At 39.9% G+C, this 22,666-nt stretch overlaps 2 protein-coding genes across 6 annotated transcripts in view; both read left to right on the top strand.

Annotated features, from left to right (window-relative positions):
- Positions 1 to 21,964, top strand: part of LOC123879546 (nuclear pore complex protein Nup98-Nup96) — a 67,880-nt gene extending 45,916 nt beyond the window's left edge. For 2 of the 5 annotated variants that reach the window (XM_045927311.1, XM_045927306.1), the window contains exons 32-48: positions 953 to 1,042; positions 1,519 to 1,647; positions 2,531 to 2,643; positions 3,742 to 3,918; positions 5,287 to 5,365; positions 6,572 to 6,700; positions 7,633 to 7,755; positions 8,225 to 8,399; positions 9,619 to 9,781; positions 10,479 to 10,600; positions 11,053 to 11,181; positions 11,802 to 11,952; positions 12,310 to 12,412; positions 19,134 to 19,255; positions 19,957 to 20,081; positions 20,362 to 20,509; positions 21,517 to 21,964. In XM_045927311.1, coding sequence (XP_045783267.1) covers positions 953 to 1,042; positions 1,519 to 1,647; positions 2,531 to 2,643; positions 3,742 to 3,918; positions 5,287 to 5,365; positions 6,572 to 6,700; positions 7,633 to 7,755; positions 8,225 to 8,399; positions 9,619 to 9,781; positions 10,479 to 10,600; positions 11,053 to 11,181; positions 11,802 to 11,952; positions 12,310 to 12,412; positions 19,134 to 19,255; positions 19,957 to 20,081; positions 20,362 to 20,509; positions 21,517 to 21,615 — 2,177 coding nt within the window. In that variant the 3' untranslated portion in view covers positions 21,616 to 21,964. Of the gene's footprint in view, positions 1 to 952; positions 1,043 to 1,518; positions 1,648 to 2,530; positions 2,644 to 3,741; positions 3,919 to 5,286; positions 5,366 to 6,571; positions 6,701 to 7,632; positions 7,759 to 8,224; positions 8,400 to 8,479; positions 8,655 to 8,729; positions 8,902 to 9,618; positions 9,782 to 10,478; positions 10,601 to 11,052; positions 11,182 to 11,801; positions 11,953 to 12,309; positions 12,413 to 19,133; positions 19,256 to 19,956; positions 20,082 to 20,361; positions 20,510 to 21,516 lie in introns of all 5 variants that reach the window. The other 3 variants (XM_045927309.1, XM_045927308.1, XM_045927307.1) reach the window with 3 other exon arrangements.
- Positions 14,127 to 15,991, top strand: LOC123879579. The gene has a single exon (XM_045927371.1). The coding sequence runs from the start codon at positions 14,719 to 14,721 to the stop codon at positions 15,808 to 15,810; it is 1,092 nt and encodes a 363-aa protein (XP_045783327.1). The 5' UTR covers positions 14,127 to 14,718; the 3' UTR covers positions 15,811 to 15,991.
- Positions 21,965 to 22,666: the final 702 nt, after the last annotated feature.

Below are 22,666 nucleotides of genomic sequence, written 5' to 3'. Positions count from 1 at the left end.
GTAACCGTGTGGTGTATTAATATATTAATATTACGATATTCTATTTATGGGCATTTTCATTACGAGTGGCATAACCTTTTAAATCACCATCCTACACCATAGCCGGTGCCCATAGTAGTCTAGGCGCTTTGGTGAAACACACAGAATCTGGGTACAAACATACTTACATACATGGACTGTTAAAATCGTAACCCTCCCTTTTGGCTTTGCCGTAGTCGGTTAAAAATATTGTCAAACTTATAATAGGGTATATTCCCTTTTTTGAAAAGTGTCTTATTGTGATCCTAAGGTTATAATAATCTACCCAAAAAATCCACTACGACACATTAATAAACACTCGTGTGATACTATTAAAAAACTCGCCTGCGGCTCGGTTTTTAAACTTGCACTTAGACATAGACTAACCAGCTTTCGCTGATGCATCTATAACAGAACTGTTTCGCGTTTTCCAAATGTTTGTCCAATCTATTCTTGAACTGGTTAATAGAACTTGACATAACCACATCCTTGGGCAATTTATTCCTTACTAGAGGATGCCCGCGACTTCGTCCGCGTGAATTTAGGTTTATAAAGATCCCGTGAGAACCCTTTGATTTTCTGGAATAAAAAGTAGCCTATGTCCGTCCCCGGGATATAAGCTAACTCTGTACCAAATTTCGTCAGAATCGGTTAAACTGTAAAGGTAGCAAACAGACAGACACACTTCCGCATTTATAATATTAGTATGGATATGAACTCATGTTTTAATAACCCCAGTTGCCAGTGGCGTGCACAGGATTTGAAGCACTACTAAGTTAGATTACCTATTTACTGAATACCTTGATGAAAAATCACAAAAAATGAGCACCAAGCTATTTTAACTTGGGTATGCAGTGCTTTTACGCCTCTATGAACTGCACGCCACTGCCAGTTGCATACCGTTTCATAAACTACTATACCATGTTTGTTTCAGAAGTCATAATGCGTCCTCTAATAGTGCAGCCACACACTATCGTTTTGCGCTACCACAGAAAAGTACCACCTTTCAAGGAGACCATCGCAGGTGAGTACTTATTCGAAGTATAGTCATAGACAATTAGAGATGTAGACTTCATACATCAAGATTACCTCCTTCCTCTCTCTCGTCTGGCTTTACAAAGATTAGCCAATGTCAAGTTTGTAGTTATTTGTAACAAGTTAGTTAAACTATACAAGTATGGACCCCGTCTGTGCCGGCGCTCGCCGACACACGCACGGCACCCCCTTAGAGCGCTTTCCAGTCAGTTTTAACAAAAAACACTCCAAAAAGGCAGATCACGCCTGACAGCTAACACCAAGTGTGGTAAAGAATTCCCACTTAATAATTAATACCTGAGGCCCGCGATTTCGTTTGTGTGGATTTAGATTTTTTAAATCCTGTAGAAACTCATTGATTTTCTGGGTTAACGGGATAAAAAGTAACCTAGGTCGCTCTCCAAATCTTTAACCTTTATACCTAAGAAATAAGCCTGGAAACATTGAAAAAAAATTTCGTAATAGGTCGCGTGGACGCAGCCTACTTCGCCGATATGTCCGTTTGCCGCGCCCGGCACAGTCGCATCGGTTTCGGGCCAGCCGGCACTATGGCCTACGTCACTACCGCTGACTCCATCAACGATCTGCCCAAAAGTAAGTGCCAGAAATATTAACCTCTGCCCAATAGTAAGTGCCATAATTAAAAAAACCGGCCAATTGAATTCAGACTCGCGCACTGAGGGTTCCGTACTCGGGCATTTCTTCCAAAATTTAGCGCGATAATTCAAAAACTATTATGCATAAAAATAAATGAAAATCTGTTTTAGAATGTACAGGTAAAGCCCTTTCATATGATACCCCAGTAGTTATCTTACTTTGAAAATTGAAACGAATTTTAATTTTAATGATGTAACCACAAATTCGCGGCTTTCAGATGTATTTTTGTACTTGTGCCATAAGACCTGCCAACCTGCCAATTTTCATGATTCTAGGACAGCGGGAAGTACCCTATAGGTTTCTTGACAGACAGACAGACAACAAAGTGATCCTATAAGGGTTCCGTTTTTCCTTTTGAGATAAGGAACCCTAATAACTTCTGCCCAATAGTAAGTGCCATGAATAATTACTTTTGCCCGAAAGTAAGTGCTATAAATTAAAAACCACTGCCCAATAGTAAGTGCCATAATTAATAACTTCTGCCCAATAGTAAGTGCCATGAATAATAACCTCTGCCCAATAGTAATTCCCAAAATATAACCTCTTTCTCCTTCAGTTTCATTCAGTTAAGTTTAAATGCTGATTCACACCAACTTCGTACACGTTACGTGCGTAGTGACGCGCGTAAACCCCTAACACACCGGGTTACGAATACGTCCACGTTTTACGCAAGCGGTGTGCCATGTTTCATACAGTTCCATACATTACAACGCAATGATACGCGCTACGTCTACGCTTACGCAGCCTGTGTGAACGTGCTATAAGATTTCATGTCTCGCGGCAGTCCCCATTGACTGGTGATGGTTCGTTATCTTTGCAGACGCTGAGCTGAGTGAGCTGGGTAACTACATGTTGGGTCGCGCGGACAACGATTGGAGCGAACCCAGCGTCGCACGACTGGCGGTCGGACGACCGGAATCCAATGTCGTGTCTGTGAGTATAAATAATCTACTATCAATTCAAACTCAAAAAGCCTCAATAGCTCAATGGTTATAGGAGCGGACTGAAAACCGAAAGGTCGGAGGTTCAAACCCCACCCGTTGCACTATTGTCGTACCCACTCCTAGCACAAGCTTAACGCTTGGTTGGAGGGGAAAGGGGAATGTTAGTCATGATTAAAATGACTAAAAAAAACTCAAAGTGCCATTATCGCACCGCAAACGTCCCAAAACTATACTCTATCCGTGGAAAGAAGTTAGTGTGGTGTTGTCTTTGTTACGTAATCCCATACAAATGATAGAGACAATAATCTCAGTGACCAATTACTTAAGCTGAGATCTATAGGCGCACTTTGACTTTGCTCAGTGTGTGTGTAAGTGTGAGAGAGAGAGAGAGAGAGAGAGAGAGAGAGAGAGAGAGAGAGAGAGAGAGAGGGTATACGTATGCGTGTGTCTAGCTATGTAAGCGTGCGTGCGTGTGCTTCATTTGTTGGGCATAATCCAAGATACTTCTTCCAAGTGAACCCGCTTTCATCTTAGTTTGAGATCTATAGGCGCACTTTGACTTTGCTCAGACTTAAGACACTGTTAAAACGAGACAGCGTTATACCGCTGGCGTAAATCTGTCCCGTTTTAACTGAAACTTTAGTCTAAGAAAAGACAAAGTACGCTCTATACAGTGGCGTGCAGCTCATAGAGGTAGAAAAGTACTGCCTACCCCAGTTTTAGTAAATCAACACTTATTTTCCATCATGACCTGCTAGAAAATTAGTGCATACCTTAATGCCTACCTTGGCTTTAAATCCTGTGCACACCAGTGCCTCTATAGATTTCAACTTCAGTGACGCGAGCAAAGCCACCAACCAATCACAAACACAAACTATGTTTTCGAATTGGATTTCGAATGTTTTTCGAAAATATGTCCATGATTGGTTGGTGTCTCAAAATGGTTAACGCCCACTGAGATTTTTGTCTCTATCGTTTGTATGGGATTGCGTAACAGAGAGAGCGCTATACTAACTTCTTTCCGTGGATAGAGTATAGCAGAAGTTTTAAGGAATCACTTTACTCAATTCTGTTGTCTCGCCCCCAGGACACGCTAGCCCGCCAGCTGGCAAGTCTGCTGGAGCTGTCGACAGTGTCCGACACGGACCCGACACGACCGGACGTGTGCCCGCGACTTGTCGTACGCGACTCACCTCAAGACCGCCGCGAGTTGTTGAAGCGATTACTCAATGACGCGAGCAAAGCCAGGGAATATAGTACTAGTGTAAGTGTCATACTACATATTATAGTCCTAAAAAAAGCCTTTTAGTATAATTGTCACTTTTGACAAATTTTGGTCACTTATTATCGTGGCAAATTTTGGTCACTTATTACTGGACCAAGTTTGGTCACTTTTTGCTGTACCAAGTTTGGTCATTTATTACTGTACCAAGTTTGTATTTCTACATGCTTTTTGATATAATTGTCACTTTTGACTGATAATTGTGGCAAATTTTGGTCATTTATTACTGGTATATTTCTGGTATATTTTGGTCATTTATAAGTCACTTATTACTGTGGCAAATATTGATAGTTTAATGGTACAAATTTTGGATAATTATTATTTATTATTGTACCACCCTGTTTTTATGACAATTTTGATTGATGTTCATTTATTATTATGACAAATAACATAGTCATTTATTGTAATAAAGTCTGACTAATTATTACGTCAGAGTTTTGTGGCTTTGATGGATTCCTGTGACATACTCACTTATGGCAAGTAATATAATCGTGTGTCCTGTCGCTGCTTTTCCACCAGAGATGTGCTATGCTACGTTGCTATGGATGCGTTTGATATCCACCAATCATATTCATTGGTGCACTTAGCTTAGCACTGGTGGAAACGGATTCAACTAAGATATGTTCTTTATATGGAAGGATGCGTGCTATGGGTCGTCGCGAGTGGTGTAGCTATGTGCAGGCACGGCAGGACGCGTGAGCGCCTCTCTCCTCACCGCGTCGCTCTCACCGCTTCCCTACTATCGATACATCGCATAGCTCGAGCTGCGCATCTTTCTCGCGCAGCTACTTTGCGGCGGCGCATCCTCCTCGCACAGCTACATAGCTTAGTATTGGTGGGAACGGTCACATATTTTCGTAGCGTAGATTTCACATCTTCGTAGCATAGCTGCATAGCACATCTCTGGTGGAAAGGTCTTTTATATTGCCGCTTTAGCTTCGCAACCCGTTGAGCTATGTCGTTTACTCTGGTCCTCCTACGGACCTCCTCATGTCTGATTTACTCACATAGAGAACCTCCAAACATAGCTCTCTCCATGCCATGCTGAGAATGGCAGAATATGCGGTTCCACATAATATTTAAGACCAATGTACTTGTATATTATACCATATTCTAGCAAATAAACACTTCTTATTCTTATTCTTATTCTCCATCGCTCGCTGAGTGACTCTCAGGTTGAGATCTATAGAGCGAACTTTGACTTTGCTCAGACTTAAGACACTGTTAAAACGAGACAACGTTATACCGCTGGCATAAATCTGTCTCGTTTTAACTGAAACTTAAGTCCAAGCAAAGTCAAAGTGCGCTCTATAGATTTCAACTTACGTTACGTATTTTTGTTATTTTCAGTTCGGCGTGTCAAGCGAATATAGTCTACAAGTGTGGAAGTTGTGTGAAGCGCTTTGGGGCGCTGATTTGGATAATGATGGTGAGTTCTCCATTTTACACTATATAACTGTGCGTCCACACACTGCTCTACTCACGCAATTAATCGCGACGACGCGCCGCCGCACCTATTGGAGTAAACGAAGCCTTTTGGACGAACGAAGCCTTATGGATTAAAAAATACTAAAAATTATTTCCCCGCTTCAAAACGTTTCTGATTTTAAATAATAGTTATATACAAAACTAAAATTAAAAAAAAAACATCAAAATCGAAGCTGATTCTGAAGGACTTCCGAAGAATGGTTATTTTACTGCTTTATTGACTCCACTAACTAGTTAGGTCACTTGCCTTAGCAACGCGATGGACGTCGAAACTGTGGCAGCGTGCGCGCTATTGCATACTTACCGACAAAATAGGGAGCGATGGTCGTGAACGAGGAACATGCGAGTAACGTCCACACTACGTCTCTGTCACTATACGCCCCCGTTCCTCGCTCCTTCCCATCCCACACGGGCAGTGTGGGGACAGGGGGTAAACTAAATGATGCCTGAAACTTTGTCCACGCGGATTTAGGTTTTTTAAAAATCCTGTGGGATTTATGGGACATTGATTTACCGGGATAAAAAGCAGACTGTGACTCTCCAGGTCTTCAAACTACAGTGGACCCCCGGCAATCCGGCCCCTGTCTAATCCGGCACCCCCTGTAATCCGACATGTCTATTACATTGCGACATGTGTTATTATTGATTTTTTTGACAATCTTCTTATTTTAATGTGTATATTTGTTTGTACATTATTATTTCCTAATGTAAAGTTATTATTTTTTGTAAGTTCTATAGCATTAATGACGTTAATATTGTTTAATTTACTAAATTTGACATACATAATGAATGAAGTATGATTTGTACTTCAGAGTAAATATATACATGTAGCATATATAATCTTATCATTAGATCTGTAATTTGTCGGATTACAAGTTACTCTTGTGTAAACATTTCCGGACTATAGGGGGTCTTAGGCAGTACTCTATAATCCGACAAATTCGATAGTCCGACACTGCCCTGCAAAACGTTTGTCGGATTACCGGGGGTCTACTGTATATCCATGTCAAAAATTGGGTCAATCCGTTGCTGCATTGCAGCGTGATTGAAGGATAGACCAACCAACCAACCAACAAACAAACACTTTCGCATTTATAATGTGAGTAGTGAGGTAATGATGCATTTATTCATATAATACTTTTCACAGGTGTGCCGGGAACAGACATACAGTCAAAAGTGCATCGCCACAAATGCCTGCTTCAGTGGTTAAAGGATGCTGTGTCTGAAATCACTGATAAGGAGCTATCTAAAGCCAGGCGGGGAGAACCGGAGGATGGTAAGAGATTATTGTGACTTTTCACTAGTTATTGTGACCAATTTTGACTAAAATATTAACATATTATTGTGACCAATTTTGATTAAAATAATGACAAATAGCAAATTTTTGTGACCAATTTTGACCAATATAGTAGCAAGTTTTACTCGATTACAGTAAGTAATGTGCTGAAATAGTGACAAATTATGGCAGATTATTGTGATTAAGTGATATAGTGACTTTTGTATACAGTAACCAATTTGAATAGATGCAACTTTAACGGATTATTATACTATAACCATTATAATAATAATTACATAGAATCCTCCATTTTTCCAATTCAGAAGATGATTATGTACCTGTGTTATGCACCAATGACTACTTAAATGATTATAACAGAAATGAAAATATGAATATATACGTAATCAATCGATTTTAATTTTTCATTTTACCAATTATTTCTCTATGACAAAATATATTATTTAAGTATTCGGTATTCGGCCGAATAATATGTAGATATTCGGTATCCGGCCGAATATCATAAAAGTGTAGCAGCCATGCAGTGTATGATAACTGATAAATGAAATGCCGCTACAATTATTACGTTGTATTACATGAACAATTATTATTTACAATATATGCCTTGGTTATAATTAAAACTGTGGTAGGAAAACGAGGGCCGGAGCTTGATGCTAGACCGAGGTGTTGCGGTCTTGATGATCTGAAGTGAATTCGTTGAATCGCTGCCCGGGGTTCGTCCAGGCCAGCAAGATATTTTGAATCGTTCCGAATTCAAATTGCGTTCTCTAAGTGACAGCTGCAAAGTGTGTTGCTTTCTTCACAGCTGCCAGTTTTAAAAGAGGCTGCATGCCTCTACAAAAGCAGCCGAATAGGCCGAATACCGAATAGTAACCGAATATTCGTTTCAAGTCTAGTTTATACTCTTGTTTCAGAGCTGGACGGTCACAGTGCACGAGTGTGGACGCTGTTGTTGGGAGGGAGGGTACTAGAAGCCTGTAAATTGTCAAAGGAGTGTGGAGACTCCAATATGGCTACCCTTATTGCTCAGGCCACAGGTAGTTAATGCTTTAAATTAAATAACCGGCCAAGTGGGAGTCAGACTCGCGCACCGATGGTTCCGTACTCGGGTATTTTTGCAAAATGTCGGAAAAAATACCCGAGCATTTTGCACGATAAATCAAAAACTATTATGCGTCAAAATTAGTAAAAATGATGATACCCCACTTGGTATAGTTATCTTACTTTGAAAATTGAAACACATTTTAATTTTTTTTTGATGTAACTACAAATTCATGGTTTTCGGATGTTTGCCTTTACTTGTGTTATAAGACCTACCTACCTGTCAAATTTCATGATTCTCGGTCAACGGGAAGCACCCTATAGGTTTTCTTGACAGACAGTTAAGATCCTATAAGTGTTCCGTTTGTCCTTTTGAACTACGGAACCCTAAAAACGACACAAACAGTCTCCTACTACAGATATGAGTATGAATGATTATATGAATAACACCCCTTTTTTTTACAGGAGATCCAGCCTTCAAATCTCTCATAGCTCGCCAGCTCCATACTTGGCAGGAATGCGGGGCGGAGTCTCTCATAGCCCTCAATCGCAGGGCTACCTTGTACTTACTGGCAGGCCTTCGCCCCGCCGGCCATCTTGAGCCCCTCGACTGGATACGCGCTTTGAGGGCTACAGCTTGGTAAGCATTGCTGAAGGTACAGTTGTTGTTGGCACTTGCGTGAAGGTTGGAGTTAGTAAGAAGCTAAGCATGGAGATCCAGAGATCCAGCCTTCAAGTCTCTGATAGATCGTCAGCTCCATACTTGGCAGGAATGCGGGGCGGAGTCTCTCATAGCCCTCAGTCGCAGGGCTACCTTGTACTTACTGGCAGGCGTTCGCCCCGCCGGCCATCTTGAGCCCCTCGACTGGATACGTGCTTTGAGGGCTACAGCTAGGTAAGCATTGCTGAAGGTACAGTTGTTGTTAGCACTTGCGTGAAGGTTGGAGTTAGTAAGAAGCTAAGCATGGAGATCCAACCTTCAAGTCGCTGATAGCTCGTCAGCTCCATACTTGGCAGGAATGCGGGGCGGAGTCTCTCATAGCCCTTAATCGCAGGCCTACCTTGTACTTACTGGCAGGCCTTCGCCCCGCCGGCCATCTTGAGCCCCTCGACTGGATCCGCGCTTTGAGGGCTACAGCTAGGTAAGCATTGCTGACTGTACAGTTGTTGTTGGCACTTGCGTGAAGGTTTCTGCCATTAAATATGACGTGAGAGTCGTATTTGCAACGCATTCCGGTAAGAAAAATATCGATATTGTCGATAATCTATCGATAGTATCGATATTATATCAATTAATCGATATTATTATTCTATTCTGTATATTTAGTTTTGGATACTTATCGTCATGTATCGATAAAGCATAAAACTATCGACAGTCGATATTGATAATATTGCATGGTGGGAAGGTACCAGGCAACCATAAAATTGAGAAGATAAGTATGGAAATCTCGTCAGCTGTACAGGTTGCAAGAAGACGGATAGTCTATCGATAGCCTACGAATATAGATAGTATCGATAATTTGAGAAACTAATCGTGAAGTATCGAAAGTATCGATAATATTGCATGAAAACTATCGATACGGACTTCGTCTGTGTTGGTGTTAGCTGGCGGTCGTGCTCTGCCTTTTTGGAGTGTTTTTTTTTTTTTTTTTTTTGTTAAAACTGACTGGAAAGCGCTCTAAGGGGGTGCCGTGCGTGTGTCGGCGAGCGCCGGCACAGACGGGGTCCATACTTGTATAGTTTAACTAACTTGTTACAAATAACTACAAACTTGACATTGGCTAATCTTTGTAAAGCCAGACGAGAGAGAAAAAAAAAGCTATCAATACTGGTGGTTAACATAATTTTCTTTGTTCCAGTTTCCTCTGCCCCCAAATCCCTACCCTGGAGCAAATAATACGAACCTACGAAGGCTACTTCAGCAGCGCGGAGGACTTGGACCTTACGTCGTTGCCAGAAGACGAGATGGGCATGCAGTTCCCCTCTCCGCCCTATGACGACACGTATACAATTATTACCAAAGTGAGTTGATATTGACACTTTGTACAGTTGCTATTGGCATTTTCGTGAAGGTTTCTAATAAAATATGGCGCGCCAGTCGCATCCCAATGCGTGACGGGCAAAACATTCGATATTGTCGATAGTGATGCATAAAAACTATTGATGATTCAAGTTTGTGTGTGTGTGTGTGTGTGTGTATGTTTGTTACTCCTTAACGCAAAAACTACTGGACGGATTTGGCTGAAATTCGGAATGGAGATAGATAATATCCTGGATTAGCACATAGGCTACTTTTTATCCCGGAAAACCAAAGAGTTCCCACGGGATTTCGAAAAGCCTAAATCCACGCGGACGAAGTCGCGGGCGTCAGCTAGTGATTCAATATAAACGTACCAGACAATCATAAAATTGAGAAGGTAAGTATGGAGATCAAGCCACATCGTGCACTTGTGACCTCAGGGACCCACTAAGTTTTCCATATAAATATATGGAAAACATAAAAAAGATTTTATTTATGAAACTATAGTTTTTTTTTTTATCATAGAAGACACAGCGAAACTGTTTAAGAGACATTAGTTTTATTGTGAAAACAATTTTGGCATAGACAATTTTTTTGGTCAAGCGTGAGCTGACTTCACAAATATGGTTCGATATGCACAAAATTATCTATTAGGTTTTTTTTTTCAGACCGATTTTGATAAAACTCTTCTATTCACAGGATGGCACAAAACGACGCGTTCTCGACCTCCGATACGAGTTAATACGGGCGCGCGCGTTCAACGCTCGACCCAAACTGAGCCCTTCCACCTACACGCCCGATCCTTTCGACTACAGTCTGAGGTGAGTGTCCTAGGACATCCTATGAGTTAGCTCCCTATGCTCCTAGTGTTGACGCAACAACGAAGGTTGCAAGAAGACGGATAATCTATCGATAGCCTACGACACATAGATAGTATCGATAATTTGAGAAACTAATCGTGAAGTATCGAAAGTATCGATAATATTGCATGAAAACTATCGATACGGACTTCGTCTGTGTTGGTGTTAGCTGACGGGCGTGCTCTGCCTTTTTGGAGTGTTTTTTTTTTGTTAAAACTGACTGAAAAGCGCTCTAAGGGGATGCCGTGCCTATGTCGGCGAGCGCCGGCACAGACGGGGTCCATACTTGTATAGTTTAACTAACTTGTTACAAATAACTACAAACTTGACATTGGCTAATCTTTGTAAAGCCAGACGAGAGAGAAAAAAAATATATGGACTACCACATGTTAGTAAGAATCTGTTATTTTCAGTTTCCTGCTCGGCGCGTGGTTCGGAAACCCATCAGAGATCTCCATAGCCGGCGCAGCAGAGCAGTTGGAGGCTCAGGGCAACTGGCACCTCGCCGTGCAAGTGCTGGCCTACCATCCCAACGATGTCGCGTAAGTAGTCAACCGATAGAGTTCCACTACTGGACATAGGCCGGCCCGTTCAAAAAAAAAATTAACTAACAAGATAGAGTTGGTTCCACAAACTGTGTAACCAACTCTCATCGGCGGTGTTCCCACTAGATTACAACATGGGGTTATTCAAGGAAGATCGTTTATCATAATTAGGAAGAATAGGGGTCCTAAAATAGAGCCTTGGCTTACACCGGATCGCGTAAGATAAGGTTTAGACTCGTATATGCCATAGCGAACGAATTGCTGACGATCACGGAGATAGTCAGAAATCACCTGTAGAAGCTGAGGAGATAAACCAATAGCACTGAGTTTGCTAAGAAGAATATCGTTATTTACCCTATCAAAAGCTTTACGGTAATCAAAAACCTTTAATTTGATTAAGGGGTGGACCAACTAATTCCTGAAAGGTCGGCAACACATTCTATCTCTGTCTGTCTGTCTGTCTGTCAGTCTGTCAGGGCTTTGCTCACATTCTAAAACAGATTTTTGTTTACTTTTTAGCACAAAGTTTTGATTTATCGTGCAAAATGTCGGAAAAATACCCGAATACGGAACCCTCGGTGCGCGAATCTAACTCGCACTTGACCGGTTTTTTTCAGACGTGGCCATCTTATTCGCGGTGTCATATCACGTCACGCGCCATCCAAAGCTGACACCCCGGAACTGAAGAGTCGCTTGGACCTTATAAGGAAGCTAGGGGTCCCGGAAAAGTGGCTACTGCTGGCTCAGGCGTCTAGAGCCAAATATGAGGTGAGGGTATAGTCCAACCATCATTCCTAAACTTTCTATAAAGCTGAAAATACTTGGTTGCTTGAGTTTGTTTTTAAATACTTTGCCATGAGTTCACATTATAGATCTAAATATATCACACTATTCACACTAAATAAAGGCGAAAGTGCGTGCGTGCGTGCGTGCGTGCGTGCGTGCGTGCCCGCGACTTCGTCCGCGTGGAGTTAGGTTTTTCAAAATCCCGTGGGAACTCTTAGTGGTTTTTGCGTGAAGGAGTAACAAACATACACACAAACACACAAACTTTCGCCTTTATAATATTAGTGTGAAGTGTAATAGTGTGATGTGAAGTGTGATATTATGATTGTATTGTTCCAGCGCAAGCCGTCATTGGAGGTGCAGTACTTGGTGGGAGCCGAGGAGTGGAACTCGGCACACAGGGTGCTGATTGATGAACTGCTTCCAGAAGCCGTTCTCACTGGTGAGTGTTTCTTACTTTTTGGGGTTCCGTAATTCAAAAGGAACCCTAAAAAAATCACTTTGTTGGTTCTGTCGTCTGTCAAGAAACCTATAGGGTACTTCCTGTTGACCTAGAATTATGAAATTTGGCAGGTAGGTAGGTCTTACAGCACAAGTAAGGGGAAAAATCCGAAAACCGTGAATGGTTACATCACAAAAATAATTGAAATGAACAAATAATAATTCATATTTCAAAGTAAGATAATCATATCAAGTGGGGTATCATATGAAAGGACTTTACCTGTACATTCTAAAACGGATTCTTATTTAATTTTATGCATAATAGTTTTTGATTTATCGGGCAAAATGTCGGAAAAAATACCCGAGTACAAAACTCTTGGTGCGCGAGTCTGACTCGCACTTGGCCGGTTTTTATTAAACCCATGTCCCTTTGGTTTCTACACGGCATCGTACCGGAACGCTAAATCGTTTGGCAGCACGGCTTTGCCGGTTGAGTGGTAACTAGCCACGGCCGAAGCCTCCCACCAGACTACCGGCACAACTTTCGAAGAGTATTTTTTTTTTTTCTAAAATTCAGTCCGATCGGTCCAGTAGTTTGAGCTATGCGTTGATAGATAAGTCAGTTGCCTTTTTTCTCTCTCGTCTGGCTTTACAAAGATTAGCCAATGTCAAGTTTGTAGTTATTTACAAGTTAGGGAAACTATATAAGTATGGACTTCGTCTGTGCTGGCGCTCGCCGACACACGCGCGGCGCCCCCTTAAAGCGCTTCCCAGCCAGTTCCACCACCAAAAAACACCAGTGAAACACAAAAACCGGCCACTTTTAACAAAAAAAAATTGGTTGTCTGTAAAGTCGGTTTACTGACGATATGAACGTGACAACAAAGGCCGATTATGCTTCTTTGTCGCTCGTTCCGCGCTCTCGCTTGCACTTCAAGCCTTACATGGAACGCCTCAGAGCGAGGTAACGCCGCATGTTTTTTCGTGCGTGCAGCCGGCTCTATCGAATTATATCACGTTGTCACGTCAAAAACACTCCAAAAAGGCAGAGCACGCGCGCCAGCAAACGCCAACACAGACGAAGTCCCCAGTTAGCTTTTGCTTTTATTATATTCACTAGCTGATGCCCGCGACTTCGTTCGCGTGGATGTAGGTTTTTTAAAATTCCCGTGGGAACTCTTTGATTTTCCGGGATAAAAAGTAGCCTATGTGCTAATCCAGGATATAATCTATCTCCATTCTAAATTTCAGCCAAAACCGACCAGTAGTTTTTGCGTGAAGGAGTAACAAACATACACACACACACACGCACACATACAAACTTTCGCCTTTATAATATTAGTGTGATTTATAGTTCAGTGTTTATAGTAGAGTAGTTTCAAGGCATACTGCCAAAACTTCTACTTGGGAAGCTTGTGGGTCAACTTTTCAAAAAAGGCCATAGACACCCTAAGGGTGCAGTATAATAATGGTTTTAGGATGCTGTTGGGCTTGCCGCGGTTCTGTTCAGCCTCAGGCATGTTCGCAGACGAGCGGACTGATGACTTCTTTGTAATCACTGCTGAAAAGACTGCGCTCAGGTTCCAACAGCATCCTGAACATGTTTGCGAGCAAGATGGACTCACCAATGCTTAAACACATTGTTAAAGTGTTGGTGAGGCCACCTTTGTAAATAATTCTGTCTGTTGCCACGAATATAGGGAGAGAGGGCGCCACCGTTGCCCAGTAAACATAATATTACAACAGCTCTGTGTTATTTTACGAAATAAAAATATAAATAGTTTCAGATTGATAATATTTTTGCTTGAAATTAGTGTAAAACATCTTAATATGTGAAGTGTATATATAAAACCAACAAAATAAATCAACAATAAGCTTTAAACTGTGATTTACAAAAGTGACTATGTTTTGTGCAAAACATCATTTTAGGTTCTAAAAGTCGTATAAAATCTAACTAAGATATATAAAAAACGTGTGTTATAGTGCCCTAAATAAAAAGAAACATTCGATAGTTAGCATAGTGAATCTATTTATCATTAAATAATGTTCGTTTTTACTTATAACTAATTAACTTTGTGTCATACAAGTTACTTACCTACCCGCATAAAAATCATCATTATAATAACGCTCATACATCTCAATAAGTTAAAAATTTTCGCAAGCTGAAGTAACGAGCTCGTGGCTCAGTTGGTTAAGTGCCGGCTTAATTCTGCATATAAAAGTTATCGAGACGTGCGTTCGATCCCCAACCCGAAGATTTTTTTCAATTCTTTAAATTCTATATTTGAATTACTTGGTCAGCAAGAGATGGCGCTGTGTGCTGGATGCAGGAGCACCTTGCCCAAAAAAGGTTTCCTTAGCTGTGCGACCTGTAAAGCTAAATATGATTGCGAATGCGCAAACATAAGTTCTAAGCAGTTTGAACAAATGGACCAACCTAAAAAGGATAATTGGAAATGCCCGGAGTGTTGTAGTAAACTACCAAAGACGGGTAACACACACACACCCGTTAGGCAGGCCGCCTCATTCAACACGGCAAACAGTGACGACACTCCTCAGGCCTACGACACTCCTCAGTCCTACGTCACTACTCGCAAAAAACTTAAGTCTCCCACACCCGCATCGTCGAGTTGCAATGATGGCGGCAATTACTTGACCGAGAGCTCTCTTCGTGATATTCTTAAACAAGAATTATCTGCAACGATACACAATCTGGTCACGGCGCAGCTAAATTCAATTAATGAACAAATAGTCGGATTCAACGAATCTATGTCTTTTATAAACACGCAGTTTGAGGAAATGAGAGCTGTGATAGAAGAAAAATCCGCTGTTATTAACCAATTGAAAAAGGAAAATATCCATCTTCAAGCATCGGTAAAGGACCTCACAACCAGGCTTAATATTGTCGAACTGCATATGAGAGAATGCAACGTTGAAATTAATGGTATTCCAGAACATAAAACGGAAAATTTAGTCAATACGGTAGTGCAACTAAGCCAAGTTGTTAAAAATAATATTTCTGTTGATGACATCCAACATGCTACCCGCGTAGCTAAGCTCAACAAAAGCACCGACAAGCCACGGTCCGTCATCGTCAAGCTCCGTACCACAAAGCACCGTGATGCTCTCCTAGCAGCTGTAGCACAATATAATAAGAAAAATCCTGAAGATAAATTGAGCTCCCACCATTTAGGGATTGGAGGAGCGCGAGCCCCTATATATGTTTCGGAACATCTTACCCCGGGAAGTAAATCTTTACACGCCGCCACGCGCATAAAAGCCAAAGAAATGAAATATCGGTTCACGTGGATTAGAAATGGAAAAATTTATGTACGCAAGGATGAATTCAGTCAAGCAATATTAATGAGAAATGAAGACAGTCTTAAGCTCATAGTTTAAATAATATTGTAGTGAATGTTATGGCCTTAAAATTCTTAACAGAGCTAGAGATTTATTATCAGAATGTACGAGGGTTAAGAACAAAGACCAATGATGTGCTTAAGAATGTCTTGATTTCTAACTATAAAATTATTGTATTCACCGAGACCTGGCTGAATCCTGGTATCTTTGATAACGAATTGTTTGATTCCCGTTACATTGTCTACAGAAAAGATCGTATTTGTTCCCATCAATCCAAAAAAGATGGCGGAGGTGTTCTCATTGCTATCTCACGAGAGATTTCATCTTCTCGTGTTATAAGCTGGGAAACAAATGATGAAGATATATGGGTAGTTCTTGAAATTAGCTGCAACAACGTTATAAAGAAAATTGGACTTTGTGTAGTCTACTTACCTCCGCCAGTAAAATTAGAAATTTTAAAAAAATTTTTGGAAGGTGTTGATTGTGTTACCAATCATGTTGATGACATAGTCGTGTTAGGAGATTTTAACATGGGTTTTATTAAATGGTGTTTTAATGATAACAACTCATACATGACTCCGTCAAATTATAATAACACTCTTGGATACTCATTGGTAGATTTTATGTCTATAAACAATCTATATCAATTTAATTGTATAAGTAATTGTGACGATAGACTCTTGGATTTGGTATTTAGTAACTTACTTAACATAGTTGTTACGCAGCCCTCTAACCCACTTAGTAAATTAGATTCATATCATCCAAACCTTTTAATAAGTATCGAATATTCTAATATCTCCTACCTGCGTCCTAAGAGTTGTGTCGTTTACAATTACTTCAAAGCTGACTTTGATACTATTGTTAAAGAAACTAAAAATACAGACTGGTTACACGAATTTTCTACCTGTACAGATGTTGATGCCATGGTACGGACATTTTATGAATGCCTATTTAACATAATCAAAAAATCAGTTCCTAAACGTAAGCTGAATTCAACAAAATACCCTTCTTGGTTCAAGCGCAATTTAATTAAATTAATATCTGAAAAAGATAAGCTCCATAGAAAATATCGTATTTACAAAAATCCCAGAGATAAATTGGAATTCCAGATTATTCGCAGTCGCTGTCATAAACTTCTTGATATTAACCTTAACGATTTTAAACATAATGCCGAATCTAACATCTCTAAAAATCCAAAATACTTCTGGAACTACTTCAAAAATAAAAAGAAAGGTGAATCATCCTTACCCGGGTCTATGAAACTGGAAAACAAAGTTGCAAAATCAGGAACAGAAATAGCAAATCTGTTTGCAAACCATTTCTCCTCTATTTACACCCAAACAACTGGCTCTATGACACTAGTATCGCAATGCAGTAGCAACATTTCACAGATGTCCAAAATAAAATTCGTAGAAGCAGAAGTACTAAAGCAAATCAAGTCTTTAGATCCCCAAAAGGGAGCGGGTCCTGACGGCATTCCTCCTATATTTCTTAAGCGTTGCGGGCCAGGAATCGCTTTGCCTTTGACACTTATTTTTAATCGATCCCTAGAGGATGGCATCTTCCCAGAAGAATGGAAAAAAGCACGCATTGTTCCAGTATTTAAGAAAGGAGATCGGATGGACATAAAAAATTACCGCCCTATCTCAATTCTCTCATGCTTTTCTAAACTTTTTGAAAGTCTTGTGCAACCCACGCTTGCCAGACACCTAGATAATTTCCTCACAAGCTCTCAACATGGGTTTAGAAGCGGATTATCTGTGCAAACTAATTTGTCAAATTTTACATCTGATCTTATAAAAGAAGTAGATAGTGGCCAGCAGATCGATGCTATATATACAGACTTCAGCCACGCGTTCGACAAAGTTGACCACTCACTTCTCGTTGACAAGCTTTCTCAGTACGGTATCGGGATCCCCCTCATATATTGGTTTGAATCATACTTAAAGCAGAGATCCCAATCAGTCACTGTGAATGGTTACGAATCCATTAGTTACCTAGCTCAATCTGGTGTACCTCAAGGTTCCCATTTAGGGCCATTGCTGTTTCTGGCGTTTATTAATGACATTTCCGCTGAAGTGAAAAATTGTTCTTGTTCCCTGTTTGCAGATGACTTGAAAATTTATAAACCGATCAAGTCGCAAAATGATATAAAGTTAATACAAGACGATCTTAATAGAATCATTGAGTGGTGTCATGTCAATAGTATGACTCTTAATGCTAGCAAATGTTTTCATGTAAAATACACAAGAAAGAAAAAACCACTTGTCTCTAGTTACTCAATTGGTAATGTTGTGTTGCAAGAGTTACCTGAGATTAAAGACTTAGGAGTCACTATTGATAAAAAGTTAAATTTCAGATCACATGTGAACAATATTACTAATAAAGCCGCTCAGCTCTTGGGATTTTTAAAACGTAATACGAAGGGATTCTCAATTAAAACTAAAATTATTTTATATAATGCCTTAGTGAGAAGTTGTCTTGAATTTGCCAGTATTATTTGGAATCCAACTTATAATGTGCATTCTCAACGCATTGAAAGTATACAACGTGCCTTCACTCGCCACTTGGCTTTTCATGTCAGTGGCATCTCACACAGACAACCATATATTCAGCGACTGGCCAAGTTTAAAATGACATCTCTTCGAAGCAGGCGGGAAATACTTGACTTGTGCTTTCTATACAAATTATTACAAAATAAAATTAAATGTAGTAATCTCCTCAATCGGATATCCTTGTCTATTCCGCGTAGGAACACCCGTAGCTGTATATCCCCTAAAATCTTCTATATACCTTTCGTTAAATCACATCTCGGGAACCAAGCCCCAATTATACGTATGTGTGCTAAATATAATGAGCTATCTAAAACGATACCTGGCATCGACATATTCCATGACTCGGCTATTGCCTTCAAAAAAAAACTCACCGACCATATTTTATCCAAAGCTAACTGACTGTATTTTTTAGTACTTAACCTTTGTTTAACTTAGCTATAGTCATTTTATTTTTATTTCTTATAATGTAATTATGTTTCATATACCTTTTATTTAAGTACCTACTTGTATGTATCTATTATATCTGTTAAGTCTATTGTAATATAAAGTTTACTGGCGCTCTACAAAAATGTTGTGGGCGCTAGTTATTGATATACATATCGGTCATGTAATAGTTTGTAAGTTAGTATATATAAAATGTTAAATATGTATATTGTTAGCGTCCCTTAATAAATAAATAAATAAAAAAAAATATAGTTTAGGTAAGGTACTAACATTAGGTTTTTAAGTGTCTGTATACTAACAAATTGAGCCATAGTAGCTTTAAATAAAAGGATTATTATTATAGATAAGAGTACTTTTCCACAGATAACTTCGAAAGCATAAAGGGTATCCTGGAGAAAATGAGTGCAGCGGCGGCGCGCCATGAAGTCAGTGGATGGGAGAGCGGCGGGGAGGCGCTGTATCTGTATGTCAAAGTGTGTGACGAGGTACGTTGCAATTGAGCAAATAAATTGATAAAAACATACTCATGAAAGTTGAGGTCAAAAATATGGATATTTAGACGCTAGTAACTCTTCACATAAGCAATATTTCTTTAATATTAAAACGTACGAGCATAGTTCGTCATTATACCTACAAAATTTCGAAAAATTATGAAAATTGGACTACATATACGGGCAGAAAAACATTATCACTCTTTGTATGATTATTTTGTGGTAGATTATTTTGACGATTCTAAAGCACTTTGAAATATTTTGAATTTGAATTTATAATAAATTGTATGAAAATATGACCTTTACGACGAATCGATTGACACCTCATTCATCAAAATGGGCCCAGTAGTTTAGGCGCTACGGTGGAACACACAGAATCTGGATACAAACATACACACACACATACGTACACACATAGACTGCTAAAATCGTAACCCTTTTTTTAGCTTTGCCGCAGTCGGGTAAAAAAGGATTTATGAAATTGACACCTCATTCATCAAAATCGGCCCAGTAGTTTAGGCGCTACGGTGGAACACACAGAATCTGGATACAAACATACATACATACATAGACTGCTAAAATCATAACCCTTCCTTTTGACTTTGCCGCAGTCGGGTAAAAAGGCATCGCACGCGCGCCAGCAAACGCGAACACAGACGAAGTCGCCCAAGTCTTTAGTTAATATGTGTTTTCAGATACGCGGGTTAGTGAGCGAGGTGGAGGTGAGCCCCCCTTCCAGCGGGGGGGTTACGGCGCGGCTTGAGGCGCTCCGCCCCGAGCTCGCGGCTGCCTGCCGGGCGCTAAAGGGGCTCAGCCCTAAGTGAGTATAACTAGATAGATAAATGGACAGACAGTCAGACAGACAGACATTCTAAAAATAAAATTATTTATTTTTATGTATAATAAATAGTCTTCGATTTATCGTGCAAAATGTTGGAAAAAATACCCGATCACGGAATTCTCAGTGCGCGAGTCTGACTCGCACTTGGCCGGTTATTTCCGGTATCCCCGTTAGTGACCAAATGCGTCCAAAGCACACCAGCATCAAATTCCTCCAGTTCACAAAAAAACTCCTTTAAACTTTTCCCTTATATTCGCAGGACAGCGCGCCACGCCGCGGCCCGCGCGGAGATGGGTTCCCGTTTCGTGCAGCTCTCGCTGGCGGCTGGCGAACCAACACCGCATTTAGCCGCCCTACTAAAACAACTACGTCTGCCGCCCGACTGCGCCGCACAAGCCGTGCACAAGGTAACACAATATCCCACTGCTGGACTACATTCCCACTCACATCATTTCAACCCATCGCCGGTCCTCTGCTGAACACAGGTGTCTTCACACAGACGAGTAGATATAGTCATGCTGAAGTAAGAACCCATAGTGATACATTTGCTCACTAGATGGCGCTGTACGCTGTTGACCCGCGCTAGAACTTTCGTCTATATAGCTGCCTCGCTTATAGTAGCTATAGGTAATTGCGAATATACATAGCACTGACGACAGCTAAAAGGCAAGGCAGTGCACTAGCGGCCGCGTTGAGATGGATTCCCGTCTCGTGCAGCTCGCGCTGACGCCTGGAGAACAAACACTGCATTTAACCGCCTTACTAAAACAACTACTACTACTACGGTAACGTATTCCTCCAATAATTACTAGTCTTTGTAGTGTTTTTTTTTTAATTCTTAGCCAAGTTATGACAAACTTGTCTAGAATTTAAACTTTTAACTTAAGAACTTAAAAAATTTAAAAATCATGACTAATAAAATTCAATACACACAAATTTCAACCCCCTATTTTACTCTCTTAGGGGTCGAATTTTCAAAAATCCATTCTTAGCGGATGTCTACGTCATAATGGCTACCTGTATGCCAAATTTCAGCCTGATCCGTCCAATAGTTAATTAATATGCGTTGATATATCTGTCTGTCAGTCAGTGAGTCAGCCTTTCCTTTTTTTTTTCTTTAAATCTGGCTTTACTCTGATTAGCCAATGTCAAGTTTGTGATATTTTCAAGTTATTGAATTTATACAAGTATGGACTCCGTCTGCGCCGGCGCCCGCCGACATACGCGCGGCGCCCCTTCAGAGCGCTTCCCAGTCAGTTCCACCACCAAAAAACACCAACTAACACAAAAACCAGCCACTCTTAGCAAAAAAAACACTCCAAACGAGCACAGCACGCGCGCCAGCAAACGCCATCACAGACGAAGTCCCGCCTTTCCTTTTATATATTATTTAGATTAATTTTGTTTATTTCAGATTACAACAGATTTAGCAGAAAAAGCATCGGAGCTATGCATCGATTCTACGGCTAGTTCGCCGCTCTCTTCACACCAACGGGCGGCGATCAGAAGTTAGAGAGAGACGGGTGTACTTCCATACATTTCACCTTGACACTTTTGGCTTAGTATCACCAGCGTTGATTATGGACAGATAGAGTATCGAAACACTTCAGTGTCAAAGTAAAATGGACCTTCAGTCCTTGTTTTAAATCACAATTTCGTTCATCATTCATCTACAACCAATTATCCAAGCACTTTTTGAAATTCAAATCGTTGGTACTGAATTTTTCACTTTAAGTCGAGAATATTTAGGTCTATTTTACTTTGAAGTTATTGTTTCGACGCTTAATTTTTTTTTTAAATTCACATACACTTGACTGCTCTCACCTGGTGGTAAGTGGTGATGCAGTCCAAGATGGAAGCGGGCTAACCTGGAAGGGATATGGCAATTTTCATTAAATCCATACCTCCTTTGGTTTCTACACGGCATCGTACCAGAACGCTAAATCGCCTAGTGGTACGACTTTGCCGGTAAGGTGGTTCAAAGTTAGCCCTCTTTCATCTTAGACTGCATCATCACTTACCATCAGGTGAGTTGGCAGTCAAGGGCTAACTTGGATCAGAAAAAAAAATGAAATTCTCATTCTGTCAACGTTGGTTATTATCAAATCTCATAAAGCATAATGTACTTTATAAATTCACGCCCATAGAAACTTGTAATTATAATCGTAGTGATAATTATTATTGTTCTAATTTGATAAATTAATTAATTTGATTTATATCCTAATAGTAAATTATTATAAATATGCATTATAATATAATTATTACTATTCTAATTTGATAAATAATTGTCATTTATATCCCGAAAGTAAATTATTATAAATATGCATTATAATATAATAATTACTATTCTAATTTGATAAATAATTTTGATTTATATGCTAAAAGTAAATTATTTTAAATATGCATTATAATATAATTATCAATATTCTAATTTGATAAATAATTTTGATTTATATCCTAAAAGTAAATTATCATAAATATGCATTATAATATAATTATTACTATTCTAATTTGATAATAATTTTGATTTATGCCCTAAAAGTAAATTATTATAAATATGCATT

Source organism: Maniola jurtina, chromosome 28 (assembly GCF_905333055.1).
Source record: "Maniola jurtina chromosome 28, ilManJurt1.1, whole genome shotgun sequence".
Taxonomy (NCBI): Eukaryota; Metazoa; Arthropoda; class Insecta; order Lepidoptera; family Nymphalidae; genus Maniola; species Maniola jurtina.
Note: the sequence above shows the minus strand (reverse complement) of the source record. Positions and strands in the feature narration are given on the sequence as shown.

What these genes read in the sequence shown, in the direction of transcription:
- LOC123879579 (XM_045927371.1), top strand. Translation starts at nt 14,719, where the DNA reads ATGGCGCTGTGTGCTGGATGCAGGAGCACCTTGCCCAAAAAAGGTTTC.